The 25,039-nt window shown below is 33.1% G+C and overlaps 1 protein-coding gene across 1 annotated transcript in view; it reads right to left on the reverse strand.

Moving 5' to 3' along the window:
* Positions 1–169: 169 nt before the first annotated feature.
* LOC119829901 (beta-1,4-glucuronyltransferase 1) overlaps positions 170–25,039 on the reverse strand; it is a 39,847-nt gene continuing 14,977 nt past the window's right edge. The window contains exons 2-7 of the mRNA XM_038352609.1: positions 19,707–20,491; positions 5,141–5,300; positions 3,906–4,211; positions 3,572–3,704; positions 2,110–2,243; positions 170–2,010 (exon numbers count right to left, since the gene is read on the reverse strand). Coding sequence (XP_038208537.1) covers positions 1,813–2,010; positions 2,110–2,243; positions 3,572–3,704; positions 3,906–4,211; positions 5,141–5,300; positions 19,707–20,308 — 1,533 coding nt within the window. The 5' untranslated portion in view covers positions 20,309–20,491 and the 3' untranslated portion in view covers positions 170–1,812. The remainder of the gene's footprint in view (positions 2,011–2,109; positions 2,244–3,571; positions 3,705–3,905; positions 4,212–5,140; positions 5,301–19,706; positions 20,492–25,039) is intronic.

Here is a 25,039-nt window from a genome sequence, read left to right on the forward strand (position 1 = left end):
GGATATTACATGAAAGTTTGGTGCACGAAGTGTTTAATTCTTGATTTCATACTTAAAAGCAATTAATACTGGCTTATACGAAGCAAATCTATATTTTTATATTACGTTATTATTACTTTAAGAAGTCAGTTCGTGAGGTATATGTTGATGTCGAAAATAAAATAACCGATAACTTTTGATTTTCTTTATTTCAGATTACAAGGTACCTGTTAAATTTTAATGAAATGTCCGAAATTATGATCACAAGATTAAAATTATACATACTGATAAATACATTTAAATGATCACATTGCAAGACTTTATATGTTGCTTAATCTAAAGGCACTTCGCCTTAAAGTGAAAACTCACCACATGCATATACCGTTACCAAAACCCAGAGCGTAAAACTAAAGTAAGCATAAATAATTAATTAAGAAGTGGGCATAATGCTACATCGAAACTAATATTCGAATCTTAAATGTATTGTTCTATTTTAAATGCCTATATTGTGCATTGTTCTAATACACAATAAGAGCATTGCAAAATGATTTCACGAAACCGATAGTAGAAAGAAAAAATCTTAAACTAACTTAAAATCTAAGTCGAACGTGGTGAGTTTAAACACTAATACCAGTACCATAAGGCCCATTTTAAATATACAACTTAATTAATAGTAGGTATATAATTTTTGAATATGTATACCAAAGTCAATGCTATATTTATACATAAAATAGGCATTTTAATGGAAAACGGACTCGCACTTATGGCTATATTTTTAACAGCTAAGCAAAATAGTGACTTATTCGTATTATATTTTACGATTATAATAGCGTATCTATTAATTATAATATTCATAATATAATAATATACCGTAAAAAATGCGTATCAGGAATTTACCATGAAAATTTACGATTGACTTTGTGCATCGCATTTTAAAATATCTACAAAATAATTTGGATTTTCTGAATTATATATCTTGGAATCACATTATGCTAAGTATAGCAAGAACCTAAAAATATTAAGCAATATAATCATCAATTAATATTAAGATTAATATATGTTATTGCGTAGTAAAGAAGCACTTAAATAGCTCGGTCAAGTTGCTCCTTTACTCAAACAAAATGTCTTAGCACAAGAATACTTATTTACAATGGCGATATATAAAATTTGTTCTACTTAGACAAAAAGAAATGACTTAAGGCCTTTAATACATTATATGAATAACTTAGCAATTCTCTGGACTCAATTTTGTGTAATCTGAATTATCAGACACGCGAATGTAAAAATTAGGCAATGTAAGATGTCAATTCAAAAACTAATTATCATATGAGTAAAGACACGGATTGTTCACTGGATATTGTCTACGTTAAAATCATCGAATTAACAATATGATATGTTTCGTTTCAACTACTCACCGCATTGTATAAAAGTGTATAAAAGGCAGGCGGAAAATCGCACCCTGTATTCACAGATTATCTAAAAAAAAAGTTAACGTGGCTCCACCAAAGCGTTCACACTCTATATAATCGTTTTAAACTTAATTGATTCTAGCATCTTCGTTGCGGTAATATGGCGATGCCAAGTCAGTGTGTCAAGCATTCGAAGCGGTTCCAATTAGCAACAAAAAATTGGCGACTGAAATTAATTACATCGTTCCATTGCGAAACAATTTAGTTTATACAGCTCAATTTAGAGAGCACATTCTTGTATAATGTTTTAGAGTTTTAAACGACGTGGTATATTTTTTATTAAAGTAGTTGCGCTTTGGTGGATCAACACATTATAGCTAGCGTTGTGCATTCAAATTCTAGTGGTACTTTTCAAAGATTTTCGTCACAGTGCGCAACCGTTTCTAGTTCCGAAAAGTTTCTTTAATTCGGGCATTATAACGTTTTTTACGAATGCAGACTGCCGGCCTGCAATGGCGTCTCTTTTCGCATTTTTCACGAAATGTTTGATGCCGGGCTTATGTATCAGGAAAGCGTTGTTTAATATCATAAAATCGTAGTCTTTCACACAAAGCACGTAGCCCTGTAAACAAAATAATGATAATAAGAAACATTGATATCATTAAAATTAAATTATAATACTTTATACGAGTAGTCTATGTAAAAAACAATATAATAATACCTGTGTCATTTTGTCTTTCTTTCCCTCCCAGCTGAGACGTTCATCATAGTAAGGATCTTGATGGGTTCCTATAAAGATTGGTTCCCAATGGACAAATTTTCCTCGGCGTTTTCCCACGTGAAACACGTCCATTTCTGCAAATACAAGATTTAATCTTAAAAAAATAATTAAAAAGAAAAATTCTCAATATCAGTTTTTAAATTGAGCTTTTAATAGAAATGCTCAATTTAAAAAACTCTCCAATCAAAGTAAGACAAAGTCTTAAAATCTTTCGAAACATAAAATTAACAGTGCATCTTTTAGAGCTCTTACTATAAATCGTTCCGTACATCGAAAGGTGCAAACATAGTCATATTTACATTGAATAAGCGTGAAAGTAATGACTCGTCGAGATTATCAAAATCCATGCAAATCGATCGGTTGCGTCAGTAAATCTTGCGCAAGGCTGCGGTAGCAAAGTTTGCGATTTTGCAAATTAGCGTAAGAATGGAGCCAACCGTCTGGGAACGACGGGCACTGCGGTCGTTGAACCATAATACACAATTAGAATGCCCCATACGCAGTCCACGCCATACTATTTACGGCATAAATAGCTCACGATACCGACAGTGCTGAGATTAATTGCTGTTGTATTACAATTACACGGGAAACGGTACTAATTGTGTTCCTAGGAACATTATTTTCCATAATCTTCATAATTTCCCCTTATAGCCGCAAATGCATCCACTTATTGGCATGAGAATTAAGTTCTCAACGCACCCCGAGTAGGCAATTATTAAAGATTGTTGTAATAAAGCATATACAAAAACATTCACGATATCTATAAAAATAAGAATAATCTATATTTAATTACACATAATCTAAACATAGGTATTCCCGCTGTAAATATTTTATTATTATTCATAAATGAAGGCTTTAACGTAATCATGCGCAGTTCCATTTAATGATGTTGTTACGGTAATTAAATGATAAAACCCTTGAAGACCTGAATGTATAAAAAATATAATCGACGTTTAATCCTAATAATTACTTTGCCTGCGTTATGTCCCTTTTTTTAAGTAACTATATTTTTTATTTTATGACAGAATTGGATAATATAAATTCATTGGCCATCGTATCCCTCTCTAAACCTCATCTACGTCGTACGATACGCACACAATTGCACAGAATATTTTTGCTATAATAGTGATGTAAGATCGTAGTAAATAATGCAGTATCAAGGAATGTATTTGTGTAAATACTTGTACTGAAAATAGTTAAATATTATGCGCAGTTCTGGCTAGACTCTTTGAAAAGTCCCAACATCAGGCAAGAGAAAATCGTTGGTCTCAATTTAATTATGCATTATGGACATAGACCCTCGTGGAAGGCCCGAGTCCCTGCAGTGGGATTGAAATTAGCTGATGGTGAATAAATTTTAATACTAAGGGATATACATTGAAACGATAACTGTGATACGTACGATTGGTTTCAGCTGCATTCATCCATTGCTGGCCTTGGGGAATATTGTGACAGTTAGGGCATACGAATTTGTGAAACGGAATGGCAGTTTTGTTAGCCAACATCGCCCGCAGCTCCGTTTTCGTCGATGGCACCTGAAAGTTGCATTTATTGGGTCAGCTTAAAAGTCATTTACTGTTTTTAATTTATTTATCAAAATAAGAAACCTACTTAAACATTCTGTATCAGACATCAGTTAAGCAGTTGTATCAAATGTAATGTACCCTTTTGTCGGTCAGAATTTTCAAATTCTAATGAAAGATAGATTTCTATAAAGGAAATTTGAGGAAACTTACTTGAACTTTGGCATCCACTTCAAATATGCTTATCGGAAACACTCTGGGGTTAGTGGACGTACTCAGTGGCTTAGCATTACGTGCAATCATATTCAAAAATCTTGGTATTAAATTCGGACTAGGATATAGCTCTATATCAGATGGCAGTATGAAGTGTGTCACAGCGGCGTCCCTTGCTATATTTCTCGCAACGTTCACTGGATATAATAGATTCTTATCCTTCATATATGTTGAGTTAATATTTTCGTAAGGGGGCTTTCCAGAGCAATTGTAAGGCGTCTGTATAAGGACATCTGGATCAGGTATCTGAAAAGAACATGAAATTTATAAGATATATCTCTGAGCACCTATTCTATGGTTAAATCTTAGTGCTGATCTGATGATTTGATGACCCGGCAAGAACCACTACCTTTGTAGTGGTTCTGGCCGTGTACAGATTATAAAATAATATTTCATAATAAACCAGATGCATCGATTTACAAAGTATCAACAGAATACCCGTCATACTAAAATTTATAGCTTCATTTCAGAGCTTGAAATAGACTGCTGACCTCCTTTTATTGTCTATGACTCACTTCTATATTTAAATATTATAAAAGAATACACTTTACTTAAGTAGTATGCAATGGTAGTTTTCTATTATTAAACAACACAGTACATACTCTTAAAACACACTGAAAGTTTTATTTTACGTTAAGCGTTTCTTTGGATTGGGAGTTTATTCTACAAATATAAGATCTTCAACCATGGAAGCGTTAGCTACGTGTACTGTAAGAATCTTTGATGGATCAAGAGAATATAAACAATTTTATTATTAAAAATGTAACATTGCCAAAATTTCGGAGGCCGGTCTACCCTTGGCCTTGTTCATCAATGACTTTTAACAAAAGGTGACTTTCAATTATAGTCGAGTCTAATTTTAGCGAAAGGTTCTGTTATAACGCGGTTTATTTTCATATCAAGTTATCACCACCAGAAGCACCGGTCCTATGTCATTCAATATTCTCTTCCAAAAAAAAGAGGATATCTCTACCACTAAAGTTTTAATAACTAATGATTTTCCCTGTTTCAGCCTAACGTTGAAAGTTTCGTCGCATCTATGCTACGCAAAAAAATATGCTTTAATGTTACACGTGAATCCTTTTCATAGAATGAAGTCATGTGACTTCACATACTTATGGCTGCAACGTATGTTATTACCTTAATATACGATATAGTCATTTTAAATTACTCACCTTACTAGGTATATGTTTGTGGGAAAAAAATATGTGAAAGGTGACGAACTGCTTAACGAGCTCGTTACTAAGGCAATCTCGCAAGTATCTGATGCTGTTCACTGTAGGAGTCAGGTCAGCGCCCGGCGCGTGAATAGCCAGACTCACTGGTGCCATCCATCTGTAAAGAATTGAGATTTCAACTAATTATAAAATAGATGCATTTGAGACAGGACAATTTTTATATTTTTAGAGACTTTTTATGTTTCGAGTGCTCAATATTTGTATTTGATTCATGTTGTTGTATGTAACCATAATTATAATTGATTTTTATGACCATTCATTTTTATGACGTAATTGATATGTGTACCTAAGTAGACTTATTTCCTTAATACCTTTTTCGCATTGTCGATTCTGTGTCTTCACGAAATCAAATATAACTTTTTATAGAACACATAACAACATTATAAATGCTACCATAAAATATATTTCATCTTGTTTTTTTTATATTAAATAGATGCATTAACAAACATCCTATGCACTAACAGTACAATTTTTGTCGGTTCTCTCTTAGCTATGTAGGGTATGCCGTGACTACAAGAAACAATTTTATTTTAATCAATATAATGTTGTCAAGTCTCGGTGGGACCACTCGCGTGACCGGAGACATTTACGCCTGCTGAAGCTCTATCGGACATCAGAGGACTAAGCTCCACTGTGCGACACTGATCACTAACTAAAGAGCTTCGTTAGTAAAATAGGTTACCGTCCTAAAATAAACTAATTAAGCCGTATTTACGTTATAGAGCTGTTCGAAAAAAAAGATAATTGTATTGACTGTTAGCGCAATGAAAATTGGACTTTGGCCAATAAAATAAATGTAGGTACTAAACACGCATTCTATGCGACAAAGAGTGCCTCATCGCATAGTGGAATATTCGTTTTATAATATTTTATCAATTACAGAGTAGTCTTAATATATATTATTTTAAACTGAAGAAATTTATATTTTAAATTATATAATGTTTTTAAAAGATTACTATAGAAAATCTTTGTATATAATTTATGCAAGTCATCAGCACCATCAGATATGCTGTCGACTGTAAATAACTGAATACAATTGATGGATTTAATGAAAATTACCTATAGAACCTCTTGCTTTACTATGTACGCGTTTGTATTGTGGCCGAAATTTTTTGATCTACGCTAGAAAAACCGCTAAAATGCGAGGCGGATTCGCGTCACTGAGGGTTCCGTATAAATAAGCTAAAGAGCAAAAGTAATAAAAAAAAGTTAAGCGTCGAATTTATGTTCAAACGTTGCTTAAGCTTGCTTTTTAATATAAGTTATTATAGCGGTGACAGAAATATACTATTCCTAAAATTTTTAACAGTCTTATCTATCACGTACCGGTTTCACGTATCGGTATCATGAGATATAGCTAAACGGGCGGACAGGAGAAATAGACAGACGGACGGACAGCGAAGGCTTAGTAATAGGGTCCTATTTATCCTTTGGGTACGGAACACTAAAAAGGGATTACAATATCAACAGTACAATCAAATAAAGACACAAATATAATTTGTTTCTATTTAATCATAAATTTTAATCACCGGCTTTCCAATTATTTTTTTTAATGATTGAGATATCGGTATATACAATCAGTAACATGAAACGTACCTACTTTTGCGTCGATTTTGATAATAAATCTTATCAGTATTAATTAACAAGCGTTTTGCATTTATACTGCGCCATTATAATCAAATCCATTATTTGGAAATGCGTATTCAGGAAAAGCTGACAGGGTTATTGATGGTGCCAAATGCCAGTGGCATATATACCAGTAAGAAATTACTTATTTTGGCTCACATAAGGTGGTGTAGTTCGAAATTTTATCCTTGATGTTATGTTTTTGGAGTATGTACTGATGACCAATGAGAATTATAACTTCATCGAAGCTTAAGTAAATTGACCTATTTTAAATGTTACTTTCAATTGCTATAAAATATTTTAAGGCATTAACGTGTTCTCTCATTAAGACAGAAATAAAATCAAATAGTTATATGTTTGTATAAAATGTATATATATATATATATATATATATATATATATACTAGCTGCACCCGGCAAACGCTGTTCTGCCTTACTCTTATCGTTTAGTGGTATGAAAAATAGATGTTAGCCGATTCTCAGACCTACCCAATATGCTTACCAAATTTCAGAGGAATCGGTCAAGCCGTTTCGGAGGAGTATAGAGACTAACATTGTTGATATATATATATATATATATATATATATATATATATAAAACCTCGCAGAAGGAGTAATGGCAGAGTGGTAAATAAAAAAGGAAAAGTCGGGGTTTTAGCCACATAGTTCACATTGCCTATTATATTCGGTCAAAAAACTATCTTATGTCCTTTCTCGGGCTTCAAACTATCTTTGTACAAAAATTCATACCAATCAATTGGAAAGTTTTGGCGTGACAGCGTAACAAACAAACTTACATTCACATAATAATATTAAAAAAGTATATGAACGTAACAGCAATATTTGCAGAGCCTTCAATTTAATAGAAACTAGGCCGCAATTAAAAGCTATGTTCGTCAAACTTCTATATTCAACGAAGTCGTCTACAGCATTTCTATTTAGTTTGAGTCGTTTAGCATTGTATTGATTTTGCGTAACGGAGTAAATTGCGTGAACAAATATCAAACGATGGTATTTGAAAAAGTGAGAATTGCCGACGGCACGATATTTTGCTTTATGTAATGATCATGAAGGTGTTCATAATTACGCAATGCTTTTCTAAATGTCATACCTATCGGAGGAAAAATAAGTCATTTTCTTAATATGTAATGTATGTAAGTCTAAAGTGCAAACGTATCGGATTGAACTATGTAGGTATCGTATTTATTACACGTAGCCATTCAATAACATTATTATCAAATGCAATACGTATCAGATTATCCATTATCCAATACAATATATAGCATTAGATAGCCGTGATTTTTATGATTGCCATATCGACTCAACGTAATCGCTTAGAACGTGAATTAAAATCAGAGGAAATTTACAGTGCACTGGAAGCGTAGGGTAAAATCATTTATCTATAGCTAGCCTCCTCCGCTAAGGTAATTAGTACGCGGAAACAGTAAGTAAACGCATAATTTCATTGGCGGTAAATTATGGAGGGTAGACTCGGCGCATGTACCTGTGTTACGGGGGTTCCTAGTCTGGGCGAAGCTGTTAGATCAATAACGCGCGCCTTGTTTGTAAACTTATTTCACACCGAACCCAAACATCTGACTCAATGGAGTTGATCATAATAAGTTCACACGACACCGAGTGAGCTGAAGAGCCGTGAGAGCTAATATAAGTCAACACAAGGCCACTCACAAAGGGTTTAGTTTGCTTGAGTGATAAAGAGAAATGCACAGTTCTTTGTATGCATTATTGCGTATGGGCAAGGCTTGACTAGACTAGGTTATTCTGTAACGTGATTATAGATGGAACTACAATTGAGCTTAAAATCTTGTTATACACCTACAAAACGAGATTTAGTACTAAGTATTCTGTTAAATGTTAGAATTACGCCCCGTTAAAAATTAATAACGAATGAATCACGTGATATTTAATAGGTTGCAAAGTTCTATACTGAACTACGTTCTCATATCTTGATAGAAATATAAATATTTTAAGGTATTTATACAAAAAAGCCTCTCTATTACGCTAAATAGAAAACTAACGAATATTTAGATTCAAATAGGTTTTTACCAACATCTTATCAGTGGTAGATTTCACATGAATCAATATTAAAACATCGCCCGCATTTCGTTATCAACATTTTACACAAGTGAGATTCAAATATTGTCATTGACTTAATTTTGTGGCGCTATATTTACATGAAGACACAGATAAAAACTTGAGTGGTTTTATCGTCTCTCTTATCATCATGCAATCTTTGCTAATATGTACCTACGTAAAAAAAAAACTGGTCTGTAAAGATATTTTGAAATGTAGACATATAAATTCTACACGATCCAATGCAAATATTATTCATACAGGAATTATAAACCACGTGTCCATTAATAATGAAGAAACGAGACAATTTAATAAGTTAATTTTCTAAAAGGTACAGTACATATGTATGAAAAAGATAAAAAAATGCGTTTTGCCTAATTATCTTTAGAGTTTGGATAATTCTGAAACCTGAATAAAGCCAGTTACACTACTTTAAAAGTTATTTCAAATATTTTAATATCCTATTTTTCTGAAGTAACTGACTGTAAAGGTCCGACTTTAAAAATTTACCGATCCCACCGATCAATAAAGGAATTAGTGCGATCAGATGATAGATGGGGACCGTCCCCTCCGCCAGGCTGTCGAAGTCTAGGAGTAATGCGCATTTATTGACGAGAATGCGTGTGGATAATATTAATGTCTGGCTCAGGCACATGGCTGCATTTTTATCAAGAATATATTATATTTTATGACGATGCTAAGATCAACAGCTTAATAAAAAAACGTTACGCAAGAGCAGGTACAGAGAATCGTGGAGTTATAAATGAGATAAAAAAGAAGCACAAATATTTGTACATGCAATCGTTAAGAGACTTCACACCGAACAATGATAAATTAATGCTTTCAATGCTCAAATTATGCTCTATATACGTGACTCGAGAAAGACGCATGCGATCAAAATTCCGTTATCACGGCAAGCATCTTCGTCAAGCACTCTAATACCACAGCACACGAAAATCAAAATTGCTCCACGGTCGCAGTTAAGCGTGCTCTCACAAATGATAAATTTAATTTTACGTACAAGTGTTCGACCCACATCCACGACCGCAGTCGCTATGCGGATAACTGTACAGGCATACTGAGATGGTGATTCCGTAATGGGAGACTGCACTTGGCTGCGAATCATCTGGGTTGACCGCAAGGCCATCCCCTGCTCGCACTCGCACCTGCGACGCTACGTGCGTCTCAAGAGACTGCTAAATATTTATCAATCACGTATTTCCTGTCGTGAAACTTGACTGTTCAATTCACCTGAACTGTCCTACGATAGGTAGAAGTGGAGCCTTATTGCGCAGTCAGTCCGTGTATGTGAGATTAGAATTAATTCAACATGTTTAAATCAGACATAAGAATATATCGTTTTAACATCTTTACTTTATATCCAAACGCCACCTTATTTCTATTTGTATTGCATAATACTAATTGCTAGTAAATTGTTTCTATACCATGCCTTATGATTGTTAATTGCACATGGGACCCTTATTTACTACTCGTATACGATATATGTTTCATTTCAGAACAGAACAGTCGCATTTTATAAAACAAATGTATAAAAGTAATTATCTAGCTAATAATAGATTGGTAGCAAACAGTTTTTCCATCCTGCAATAAATAAATCATTTCTATAATTCAGTCATGTACAGATACAGTATTATTATTATAACTTCAGGATATAAAACATAACATAACGGAAATTACCTATCGCTGGATGATCAATAAATTTAAATTGCATGGCATATTTAATTAATTAAAAACTTAATTACTCTCCAAGCAACTCACATAAAGGTTGGGAATTTGCAATAAAACAAGTTGGTAATAAGTATAGAAAAGTGTAAGTTTACGATGCATCAGCTCTCCGCCAATCTAAATTATAGGACAGGCGTATACGAAGATTTTTCTATAGGCACTATGTTTATCTGCCTTCCAATAACTCATTCGATTAGCGAACTGCAAGCAATAAACATTTTCATGAGAGTAATAGGTTTCCGCATTCTAAAATCAATCAAGTTTCAGGCAAGGTTTCATCATTTGTAATAGAATATCCAACGGTTGGCCCACATCGTGTACTGTGGGTTCATTAAAATAAAACATACTTCAATTTCGTGGCATCTCACGGCGTCTCATTACTCAATGTCAGAGCTCACGCGAACCGCTCCTTAGTTTTCCCTTGGTGTTACTATCGGATTATTCATCCATTTCTGTCAATGCCATATGGAATAGCGCAAAAACTTCTTATCAAAACCAGTGATGCAATTATCCACATACAAAAAGTAAACAAGTGTAAAAGTGTACTTTATACTTTGTGTTCACTTCGTAATCCTCGTTATCGCATCTTATATTTGAGTTTATGACCGACGAGTCCGGAACTATTAAACTATAAATTATGTAACATTGAAGATTTTGAATTTGTGTGGCAATTAAGCTGCCGCTTTATAAACATGCACAGATCTACGAAATCGATGTTGCTAGCATTTTATTTACACCTTATCATATTTATTCGTCAGTACTACTCTCTTATCATAATCGATTGATTCATGTACTTAGCATCAATTTCTGCGAAGTTATGACTAGCGATACTCAATACACATTTTTTATTTGTTACGAACAATTCAAAGTATGTTTTAATGTAGATGTAATCTAAATTGATACGTATGATTTACCGCGAGATAATATCAACAAGCTATAAATATTTGATACAATTAGTGGCTACATATATTTGATAACACTCTTTTAGGTGGTCTTCATTCTTCGCCTCAGCACAATGACTGAACAGAGCATTAGAATTAAGAGTAAATGCATGCAGCACGTGGCTGTGCCGTATTCGAAACTGGTTTAACCTCTATTGCCACCTCCACGTGGTAGCCATCTAACTAAAATGATTAAAATCGCTTTTGAAATCTGGTTTTGTATCAGTCGTCATTTTCGCTCTATATACACTGTGTGATTGATGTATGCTGCTTTGTTATGATTGTTTATATACTCCATAATAAAAAAATAGATATCTTAAAAATGTTTCAAGATATCTAGAGGTAGCGAATTTAAATGAACGCCAGTACATGTTCGGTAAGGGCACAGAATTATAAGTACAAGTTGTAAGGGTTTATTCTTGTGTTAATATTATACCTATTGATAATATTGGTGTTATCACTCTTTGTACGAAGAATTTTAATATCCAATAGTAACTACTTGTATGTTTCTAAGTAAATGATCAATATCGTAAATTTGTAATTTTGAATTATATAAATTAAAAGGCAATTATGTAATAAAATTATTAAATTATTTATAATTGACAAGAGAAAAACCAAGTCTTGCTGATGAATTTAGTTTGATGTTTATCAAATTAAATTTGAACAACATAATACAAGTCTCAACCACGTAGAAGCACACATAACTATATTCAGTGTATCTTAAATGCATTGCAGAACTTGTTGTCAGTTATAGTTACTCTTAACATCACGAATAAATGATGGTGATCTCAAAAGTATTGCATTATTAGATTCAGATTGCATCGGTGAACGTTTCAAAATTACATCACTAAGTTGCATCCGATAAAGCTTTGGATTATGAAATCGAAAGCTAGCTTGTATACCTTCCTACTCGTAGATACTGTTACTCTCATTGCTGAATTGATTGTTATGTAAACGGAAACAATAGAGAATCTAATTACGGAAATTCAATAAGACTACCTCATTTTAGTTACAGGACAGACATAAAAAAGTATGGGGCGAGTCGGATTCGGGGCATTAAGGGTATCGTACAAATTGGTTCATGAGATACATACAGCCTAATGAAGGACAGATGGACGTATAACAGAGAAGTCTTCGAAAAGTGTGGTCTAATAATCCAGACAGGCGGGGGGCAAGAGGAAAAACGCGGGAGATACTATCATGGTCTACATATGCAATATTGTTAGTAGCTCAAAATCCTATTTCGGAGATCCTAAAGTTAAATGTATAATGGAATATATAAAGAGATAATTATATGTTACGTACATTATTATAATTAGACGTAATATAATGTAACATTAGAATGGTTTAGACCATTATATATTTCATATATGACACACTGATTATTTTGAATAAGATTGCGCACTGAGCATTTAATTGTAGAAAAAAAAACATAATTTGTAAAGAAGCGACGTCTCTCTCTCACAAAAGGTCAGTCAGCATCATAAGATGTAGACACAATGTTACTGTGCTTTGTTCGGTGAGTGGTAATTGTTGTGCTGATCCACGGGGCACATTCTCAAATCCTTTAAACTTTAACCCTACCTCAATAACTTCTTCATCTTAGGAATGTAAAGACAATAATCAATTATTATTACATTATATTTCTATACGAACAATAAAATAACTGTTTGTCATCGTTACCAATAAACAGTCCGCCCAACGCCTATTTTCACTTTTCGTCGTGGAATTATAAGAATGCCCATAATAGAGACCGGTTCTACGAATATAACTATAGTTATTCGATTAATTTGCCTGCAATCGACCGCATTGACGAGACCGTGCAGAAAATTAATGGCTTCGGGCCGAAACTAATTTACTTAAACGGTGTTATAGGTACGTCGCTTTCATTAGCTTTTCTTCGCGTCTCACAATATTGTTACCTTCTTTAATAATATATATATGTGATATTATCACTAATTAATTAACAAATATTGCTAAGTTAATAAATGAATTAACGATAGTATCACAGATAACATAATTAGAGACCGTCAAACAATAATACTTAATATTTATCGCACAAAATCTTTTCTGATGAGTTGTATTATTGAAATACAATTAGTATTCCAAAATTGCGTGCATTATACTCGGTGAGTAGAAGGCAAATAGTGATTATGACAACAAAAACGTAAAGGTATGGGAATGTTTTAATAACAATAATACTACTTAATATTGTATTGGAGTTTATTCAACCGTAAATCCGTTGTATACTTGCGTGCTCAGTGCAGCATTGAAAGGGGGCCGGAGTTGTGCACGCGCATAATTATTATTAAAACAACCGGTGAGAGTTTCGGCTTCGTGGCAAATTATACAAGGCTAACTGATACTCTTTCAAATGATCTATATTCCATTTTATTAACCGATCTGGCCACAGATTGTAATTCAAATACATACTTTGGAATTAAGGTCGCGAGAGTATAAATGGCCTAAGCAACATTTTATACTGAAGCACTTATAAATGAAATATTGAAAAATAGAATACTTTGCTATTTGTTTGTTTTTCTGCACAAATATTAATAAAGGGGAAACTTTAATTTTTGTCTTTTTGTATGTTTGTAATGTCTCACACAAAAACCACTGGACCAATTTCAGCAATTCTTTCACAGTTAGAACTGCAATTTAACTGAGTGACATCGACTAAATATGTATCACGGGCGAATAGCAAGTAAAGTATAAATTAAATAAAGAATTCTGTTACTTTGTTATATTCATTACATTTCGATTATATTTTCACTTAAATAAACATTGAAATGTGTTATCTATTAAATATTCACTCGAGGATATAATAAATGACTATCAACTCGAGTCGTTTTAAAAATTAGTCACATCAACATTCACTTCATTTTAACATTGATAAACCATTAATGCACATGTCTCGGTGCTTACAAATTTATTTTCAAAGATAACGGTTATCAACCAGTTATAGGTATAGATGCTTACAAGAAATAACCATTAGCAAGACGATCTAAAAGTTACATAGTAGAGGAGCTACAAAATAGTTAACACTCTCGTACGCCTGACGCAAAATCAATAACCTGCAATATGACATTGTTCATAAATCACTTCTGCTTCACTTAAGTTCAGACACTGTGATATATTACAGTAATGTGTAGAGTTAAATTGGTGTACAGCGCAACGTCCGTCGGATTGGTGATATCAATCAACGACCATTCGAATGGTTGTCCATAGCTGCTACAATGAAATAATTAGATAGATATTCTATGACCATTAGCACGTTCTAATGTTCGACCTTATGAATGGCAGCGATGACTTTGTTGATACTTGAATAGAGTTTTAATTCGAAATTAGTGACCCACCCATAATTGTATGTAATAATCAGTTATCTCATAAACTTTCGAAATTGGTTGAACATGCATTGTTTTAATTATATCATTTCCCTAAACTTAACTTAAAATATCGTCAAATGCTTTATTGTTCATATAAAGAGACACAGAAAAATTATATTTTTAATACTTTCCAAATAATAATATATTTTTGTATAGTTGGTGGTCCTTAAAGAATAAGTGGACAGATTAAGTTGTCACATAACTAAAATAGGTACATCTAAGAACTGCGTTTAAAATTAATGCTTAATTATCTCGCCATTTTTCATCGTAATAATAAAAACTACAAGTTGGTAACATGATGTGAGAGGACAACCGATCACGGCATTTTATTTTCAATACGAAGATAATTAAGCATGTCATTGGGCGTGTAGCAGAATTGTAGTGACGTTAAAATTTATATATTTATGTATCATTCATAATTTTGCTTATCAAATGGACAATAATTTTTAACACTAACGAAGCAAATAGTCTTAAATCTTCGTAGCAGAATTTGTTCTTTAATTAATAAAAAACTAATTAGATTCGAACGATTTAGAATCATTTTAGCTCTATACTTGCAAATAAAATGGACATTTATCATTTCATATATTATTAATATTTTCATATAATATTTAATTACTCACACAATAAATATATGAAAGTTTATTGAAAAGAAAGCTTCCTAGTGATGTTAACCAAAAAAGTTCTAGACAAAAATTTAGACTTTAAATTTGATCACTCCTTTATGGCATGGACATGCATCAATTGTGAATATCACACTGTACAACCAAAACATAATACACATATAGTACGAACGCGCCTACGCATGATTGTTGGCAATTGTATTCTAATAAATTATGAAATATTACATTTATTTAGATATCTACTATCGCACACATGCTTCATGACTCTTTATGGGCCATGTCCTGATAACATTATAGTAACGATCCTTGTCCATTGAATGTCGTAGGCGAGATATTTCTAGGTACATGCATTTGCATAACGTGTTTTACATTTTTCTTTATTTTTATTACCGTCATTATTTAATCACCCGCAATTAAAGAGACTAAGTAAAGATTTTTAAAAAGTAATCTATGAATGTAGTAGGTTACCGATGTACCAATGATATAACGATGAAGACGTCAAATTTTGCAAGGAGTTCTATTCAACGATGGAAGCAACACAACACCTAATTAGAAGATTCTTTGAATCACAGTATGCGGTTGCAGGCAAGTGTTGCAATGGAAACAAAGGCCGGCAATTTACAATCAGATAGTTGGCTGTGATTTTAAAAGGCGTTATTAAGTGCATCAAGATTATTTGATTCGATGGATACACAAGACACTTAGATTTACTGTCCTGCTGACAATTACCGTGAATATAAGGCTAAAAATACATGTAAAATAGTTTAACTCAGCTCAACTCAAAGGTAAATTTTATTCTTACACGGAAAAGTTTATTTCTGTGGAATTTGTCATAATTTAGACTATTAATGGTTGTGGTTAGAATAACCTAATAATAGAATATATACTAATTGTCATTACTAATTGATGTTCTAAGGAGAATTATCTAGATTATAACCATTATTTGGAATAGGAGAGATATAGGTTACATTATTAAACCAAATTTCGATCGTGCCCCAAGGAAATAAATCAAGGTATATCAATCTACAGGCCGCTCTTTAAATTAGTAAACTAGTTTGTTAATTAATGACATCCATATTTGACCTTTGAAACGAAAAATGTGGTTTTATTATACAAGTTTGTAGGATAAATTTAATTTTTTTAACATTGAAATAATAAATGTTGACTTCCGCAACTAATTCATCAATAAATTGAACTATAAATAGTTGACCTACTGTTAAACATATTTAATTCTTCTTAAATATGTTTAACAGTAACCATTTAATTAAATTAAGCGTAATCAATTTATATTTTTTCGCTATTTGGGTACAGTTTATGAAAATCAATTTGGACAAATCAAAATTATGTTTTCAGGAAAATCTCAATGTCAAATGGCATCATTTGGATTTCAAAACATACTCTTACTCATGTCTTGTGAAAGACTAGCGACAATGCATTCTTGATACTCATATTAAACGGTTAACCACCTATTGTGGTTGTTCTTGCCATCGCTGACGTCTGATACCTCACTCGATGTGTAATTTGAGCCCGAATGTTACACAACTTCACTGTCAACATATTATGGACGTGTATGCAATTATCGCAATTATAACATATTGTTTTTTGTTTGAATAACTCTTTGGTGAGTACCTACGTAAGTATCGAAAACATGTTTCAATTATATTTACATTAATTTTAAACCATATGAATCGTAAAAGGAAGTTTTAAAACATAAATATATAAAATTTATAAATTTACACGACGGATAAATCCCTCACCCATTGGAATGATTTTTCCATTTGCTGAGAGGAAAAGGTACTATTCACTGGATAGTTACTTAAAGCTGAACTGCATATTCACTGGATATTTACTATTTAAATACATAGTTAACTACATACATTAGGATCGATTTATGTCAACTAGATTGTTTGTTTAAAAACTTACCCATTTAATGTCATTTACAACACTTTGAATGTCATCCAACAAAGGCGATTCGACAGGGCAGTCATGCAAGGGACAAGGGGCGAGAGGCAGGAGGAATGAGCCCGAGCTACGTACGTCATGTTCTTAGCAATTCGGGACACTACTTAGGGACCGCGGGCTTGGTTTAATGTTTATAGATACAATTACAACATAAAAAATGACATGTAATTACGTTGTAAAAATTATGACCCACACTACTTGTGAGACATGCCATATCGTCTTTAAAAAAACCGGCGTTTTTATACTTGCTATATTCTTGGGTTTTACAACCGCGAAATTGTCTAGAAGTTTTTCGCTTTTACTACGAGATCAATCTGTATGTCTGCCCCCAAATTGAAAGAGTTTGTCAGCTGTGATTATATTCCAGTAATAGGTCTCGTTTAAATGTGACCGCGATTCACAGCTAATTTCTAGTTATTTAACCGACTATCAACGGTACATTTAGCGTATGATGTCATCGCACTAGAACCACGTCCTTAGATTTATCTCTGATCATGAGTTACGTTAAATTTAAGTAGATGTAACGTAGGTAAGAAGACAATGTGATTTTAGACTCAGTTTTATTCTTTACTAGCTGCGCACGGCGGTTTCACTCGCGTAAGTCCGTATCCCGTAAGAATATCGGGATAAAAAGTTGCCTATATGTTATTCCAGTTGTCCAGCTGTCTACGTACCAAATTTCATTGCAAACAGTTCAGTAGTTTTTGCGTGAAAGAGCAACAAACACACACACATCCTTACAAACTTTCGCATTTATAATATTAGTAGGAAGGATATAAGTAGGATGCTCAAAAAGGTTAAACTGATATGTGATTAATAAAATATACTATAAGAGAGGACAATTATATAACAAAGTTCTGAAATTGATAACCTCCTCATTGTCTTTGAAGCCAGTTCATAAGCCTTGTGATATTATGTTGATTACACTGACCTACTGACTTATTTGATTTCGTACCGACTCCACCTTAATACAGAAATGATGACAAAACTAGTTTATAAGAGGTCAATCATAGTCACGTTGGATGCAATTTTCTTTTACAGAACGTGTGTAAGTCGGACAGCCGGAGTTCCGCGTGTATCATTGATATTAATATTAACCATAGATCTTGTGCTGGCTGGTAGCCATTAATCGCATCCGAGATGCATCTAACTTATCATTACCAGCGAGTAATGTTTATTTGATATGCAATCGTCCGATTTCCATTCAACATTTACGTGAATAGGGAACCAGACTTTCTATTTATTACGTTTTCTCAATATTTAAGATGTCTTAGAATAAACGAAAAGAAAGCTTTTAGAGGTATTATAAGAAAATTTGCATAAGTAAAAGTAAATGTACATACAGAAGACTATATTACACGCTTTAATGCAATGCTATGGTTTTAATATTATAAAATTGAATTAAATTTGACCCAGTATGTTATTGATTATAAGAAAATAAATGAGAGAAAAATTTTGAGGTCTACGTATCCTTCTTTGTTTGTTAAATAAATGTGCCAAATAATTTAGAACCGAGGTAAAAATGTTGCTTCTATTTTTAACGGCGTTTAAAAGCACTCGAGAATACTGCAATTAAAACATTGATTCAAAAGAAACGTAGTTGTACATACTATGTTGAAGGTGGTTGAAGTGGAAATTTTTTGTATGTGGAGCGATTTTACTCTAAACTCGCTTGACGAGATGATCGAAGAAAGTTGTTTATCATTTCACATGTACGTTTAAAGATCGGTATGTATGTGTATATTATATTTTTGGTTATTGCACTGCAGAGTGCAGTCACTATAACAATAACGTAGTATTAAATCGTCATCATCAATTTTCTTTTGCAATACAAATATAAAATATAATTCGCGCCAATTTTTAAATCGATGGATATGGCTAATTTATTTCAAATGTGCAACACCTAATAATAACAGCACTTTGCATAAACTTTTACAACAATAAAAGTAAGTCGTACGTTGTGAAAGCCATTGTTACAATGAAGGTAAGCCAGTCGCTAATGATAAAGATTAAGAGAAGTGATATGACGACACATGAGATTAACGAAACTAAAAGTCAGCGTTGGCACATACTTTAGCGCCTACAATATTGGATTGGATACACTATCAAATAAGTAATGACTTACCGTTCTACTAAAGGTTGCACGTTATCGAGGAACTCGTAGCCCGCGTGAGTTGTATATGTGATAGACTCGTGACACAATATAGTACCATGGTCTGCTCGAACAAAATTCTTTAGCACCCAAAATTCTCCTCGTTGCTCTGTCCGTGGCAGCATATCTCTATCATTGCAACCTAAAAGCGTCCTCAGGTACGCTTGCGTCGTCGGCGATAGGTTGTCCTCATCATCGATATCAAGGCTTGATGCGTTAGACGCTTCAGCATCTGGCACAGCACCGTTAACTTTTCTTTCTACTTCTGGTATGGTGGCAGTACTCGATGCAGTTTTGTTCGTTGTCGCCATTGTGGATGGCGTTTTTTGAGACGTAGATTCTTCAAAGTTCCTTGCACTAGCACTAGAATCCGACAATCTCGTTTCAGTTTCATTTCGAATATCTTGGTTAACGTATTTATATTCAGCACTCCTCTCTGAACCGTCGACGGTCATGGGGACCCAATAGACACCTGGTGCCGTGTTCCCCGAGAGTTGCATAGCCGTGTAAAGGAGCACAGCTATGTTTATCACAATACTCACTCTAAAGAAAAAATTACGACGGTTAGCGAACATTTTTGTAGGAATTTAGGCACTTGCTCTTATAATACTAGTGTTTGGTTTGTTATAACGTCCTCCGTCGTCCTCTAGGACGTAGTCTTCTATAAGGTCCTGTGCGTGTCAGCATCACAATTTATTGTGTCATCAGCAGGCGTGTGGAGGTAGGCGCCACGGTGGCGCCTCGCACTGTTCCAGCTCCTGCAATAAGTAATAACACAGTTAATTAACATATCAGTACTCAGCGATATCGATAAATGGATAAAATTTATGTTAATAAACCCATGTTTACTTTTATTTTTCTGAATGTTACAGCAAAACTTTTAGACATGGCACGCAAGAACGAGTTAGAGAGCAAAACGAATTTTGTAGAGACTTTCATGCGCACATATTAGAAGACGTAATTAACCCAATCGCAGATATTTTCATCGCACAGACTTATCCAACATTCCTGCACAACTCTGCGATTAGCATTTCTTGTCACTCCTTAATTAGCAAGTCTTGTTCTGATCCACGCTTATCAGTGCAAGATCGTTGCTATTCCGATATTATCTTGCTGGAAAGGCGAGGATGGAATAATTAATCTCATACGGAGACTTGAATAGTTGATGCGACCGGCGATTAATATTTAATGCGCAAGTCTTAAAACTATGCATGGTGCTTAATCTTATGAGATAATGTATAAGACAAGTGGGTTAATGCTCCGCTTCTGTATTAAATCATACTGTTATCGCCATAAAAATGTGTTCCTTGGTTCACGATAAACTTCGCGTATATCCCGTTGCGATCTATAGCTTAGGTATTGACAAGAACGTATTTTATCCGTATATGGTTGTTACTGGATTACATTTACAATCGTACGTTTTTATATAACTGTTTTCTTATATACGACACTTATGTACCTATTGCCTTAACACACTATCTTAGATTCTCAAGAAGGGAATGCTATGTGAGGACGAAGAGACGTTATATCTTTGTATATCATTAAGACATAAAGCATTTAAGTGTTTATCTTTGATAATTTAGAATGATTTTTTTTCTTATGTTTTATTTCATTATTATTTTTAACAAACAACTAAACCTTCTTAAAATTGTCAGAACATCTCAATTGCATCTTAATGTTCTAGATCTTACTATTAAATAAAACAAAGTATGTTAGAAGTTATTACTAAAGTACAGTATCACAAGGGATAAATAATTAAAAACATCATCGATGAAAACTTAATAGAAGACCTACAAATTTGTGCACTAAATAATCTAACCTAGCATAATTAGCTATTGATGAATATAATCATAACTATGTGTAACCAATATTAATTTATACCTATTCTAATAAAAGTATTATTTTCCTTCTGATTTCATTTTCCTCGCCATTAAAATGTACGAGGATAAACAACAGCCCAGACATTAATATTCAAATAAATTACAATTCAGAAATAACCTTCTTCAAATCACGAACACTCGAACATTTCCGGAATATAGGTACTAATAATCAAATTCATAGATAATCATAGAACATGCTATTTTAATTGACCATTGCTATCTTTAAAAAATCCTCGCTAACTTATGTAAAGCTTTTAATCGTTGATGGATACACGGTTATTATCTGCACACTTAAATTATTAAGGATATAGATTAGTTTTAGGATAAACGCCGATTTTTACTTCTATATCCATTTATATTTAGCACGTTATTACGCACATTGATTCGAAAACATTTGTATAAACAAATGTAAGAGAACGCATTGCAGCTTTAAGAAGGATAACCGATACGCGGCTAATAAATAAACTATGACCCTGAGGGTAAACTAAATCAAGCGTGGAGCTTGTCAAGCTACTGTTGACGATATAATAGCTCTAGATAGGGTGACGGCAGACCGGTTAAGTTACGATACAACTACATTTAATTTAGTACTAAGTAATTCGCACAAAATATATACGGATAATAAAATATATCACGGATGGTTAGCGGCTGCAGACAAATAGGTAAACGCAGAATAAATAATTCACACACTAATGCTAAAGCTAACCTCAAAAATTGCTGAGGAATACTCATATAATATTTATCATTACATCCGCCAAAATATTTTGAAGCAAATCTATCGATATAACAACATTCCTATTTGTAAATGATTTCTTAGATTGAAGCAACTTATTGCTTGTAGTATTGTAGTAGTACCCCATCAAATCATAGGCGTCTATGGACCTTCCGTACTTACTTTGTCACAGTGGTCAGGACAATGGGTCGTAAGTCGTCGACCAAGAATGCCACTACAGTGAATTTAAGTATTTAGTTTTCTCAGCAACGCAAATATATGTGAACGTTTGCGGTTGACGGCTCGACAATTGAAGTAGCTGTATTGGAAACTGTGGAACGATCGGAATTTCTACCTACGTGACTGTTTCAAATTTCCTTCGCATAACGAACGAACGGCATCTCGATAGTAATTCAAAGAAATAGTAACTTCTATTATGGATAATGCTACGAACGGCTTATTCAAACAAAGCAATCTACAAGTTATTACGTTTCGACGATCGATTTGTATTAACGATGTGATTGTTTACCGTGTGTACGTATGGAATACGTGATTTATGTCACCGTGTTCATCTCATTATGACTGAATTGCCTCATGTTCATCGTAACCGCTTAGCAGCGAGTGAACACACGCTGACAATATTCAAGGCACGGTGTCGACCTCCACTAGGGAAAGTGTTTTACTTTAATCACATTACGCTATTTTTGACACACATTCGATATACTAAAACATGTGTCTTTTTATCTTAGTTAGCAAAATGGCATGGTATTATGGCACTTTGACTTTTTATTGTTCATTCAGCTTTTATTATTAGAATTATGTTATTGGTTAATAGTTATTACATATAGTTATTAATTTAAAAGTATTCCATTAAAGTTTACAATGTTTGAAGATTGGTACGATTTATTTTCTATATCTACCTACTATTTATACATCATACATCGTACCTACTTCACGAGTTGCACTAAAATGGATTTTCAATGGGATATATAATTGATGAGTGCAAAGTAATCAGACAAAGCCATCGATATCGCGAGAAATTGCATTTTTTGCAGGTAAGCAATTATCTCCATTTTAATTGATATGGAGTCTATGCTGTTACATGTTGCTGCAAGTTTAATTAATAGTGAAATGTTCAAAATGATTCAAATTATGCAACTAACGTCGCATATGTAATCTTGTTATACTAGAAAGTGAATTTAATTAAGCGTTTTTAAGGTAATTAAGTGGCTATTTCCTACAAGATGTTTTGTTTACGTAGTATGCCCGTTCAATGTTATTGAAAGTCGTTTAATCAGGAACTTATTAAAGGTAAAGTCAAAATTAACTTCTTGTATTTGCTTTGGATTTGTTTTTGTAATATTTAGATTTTTTACGCCTTGAAAAAAAAATGCTTTAAAACTTGCTATATTCAATCAAGTAATCATCATATTATATACATGCATTATGCTATAGAATTTAGATATAATATATTATAATAATTCAAATATCTTTAAGACAAACATAATGGGCGAAATCTTAAAATTATAACGATATAATAAATTGGTTAAAGTAAATTATAACTTTATGAAAACAACACGAACAAGGAAGATAAACAGGTAAAATAATTGTATTAATCCTGTCTGTGTGCATATTCAATTGCATAAACCTTAATTTGAACATCTTTTATTTTTAATAATACAATATTACGGTTAACCACAACAAAGTAACGTATTTTTGAAAGGAAAATCACTTAACTGTTTGTAGGAAGAATGAACGTAATTCATTTAGGTATAGGGCGTAATAAACTAGACAGACAAGTCGTCCATTAACAGGAAGCATACGACGCCAGTCGCATACGCAATCACGTAACTAGCCATGTGGAAGCCACGAGTCACGATTCATGACGACCTAGCTTCGTACTTCGCTTGAAGGTAAAAGGTAAAGGTGATATGCCATATGCGACAATCTTTATTACAAGCGCATAATCACCATAAAGCATTCTAGAAATTTAAAAGTATTTACAGATATACTGGACATACGACACAAGAAAAATAAATATAGTTTAAAAAAACTAAAAAACACGCTTTTCAAGCACATCAAACTAAAAACTATAAAATAATTTTTAATATAAGCTGAAAACAATAATGAACGAAAAATACTAATATTGTTGTGAATAATTTTTAATATAAACTGAAATTAATAATGAATGAAAAATACTAGTATTGTTGTGAAAAAAGCGTGGGGCGCTTTGTGCCATATTTTTCGTGTATTGCGCAATGGGATGATGGGATACACTTATCAAGTTATTGAACTGTCCCCGATTCTTGATGAGCGTACGAAATTTGAATGAAATCTGCAGTGAGAGAAAATCGAGCTTAAAGGTGTCAGTTACATATATATGTACATACATACATACAAACTAACAAACAAGTAAGAAAACATACAAGTGAAGTTAATAACAGCGTTTTAAAACTAATTCACAACTGCATAAAACAACATACTCGATTGGAGTTATATATCTATCATACAAATTATTTTTAATATATGCTGAAAACAATAATGAACGAAAACACCTTATTTCTCACTTTAAACATGCAGATTTTAAAGTGAGAAACAACCATCATTCATCCCATCATCCCATTGCTCAATACACGAAAAAAATATGGCACAAAGCGCCCCACGCTTTTTTCACAACAATACTAGTATTTTTCATTCATTATTATTTTCAGTTT

The sequence above is a fragment of the Zerene cesonia genome, chromosome 11 (assembly GCF_012273895.1).
Source record: "Zerene cesonia ecotype Mississippi chromosome 11, Zerene_cesonia_1.1, whole genome shotgun sequence".
Classification (NCBI taxonomy): domain Eukaryota; kingdom Metazoa; phylum Arthropoda; class Insecta; order Lepidoptera; family Pieridae; genus Zerene; species Zerene cesonia.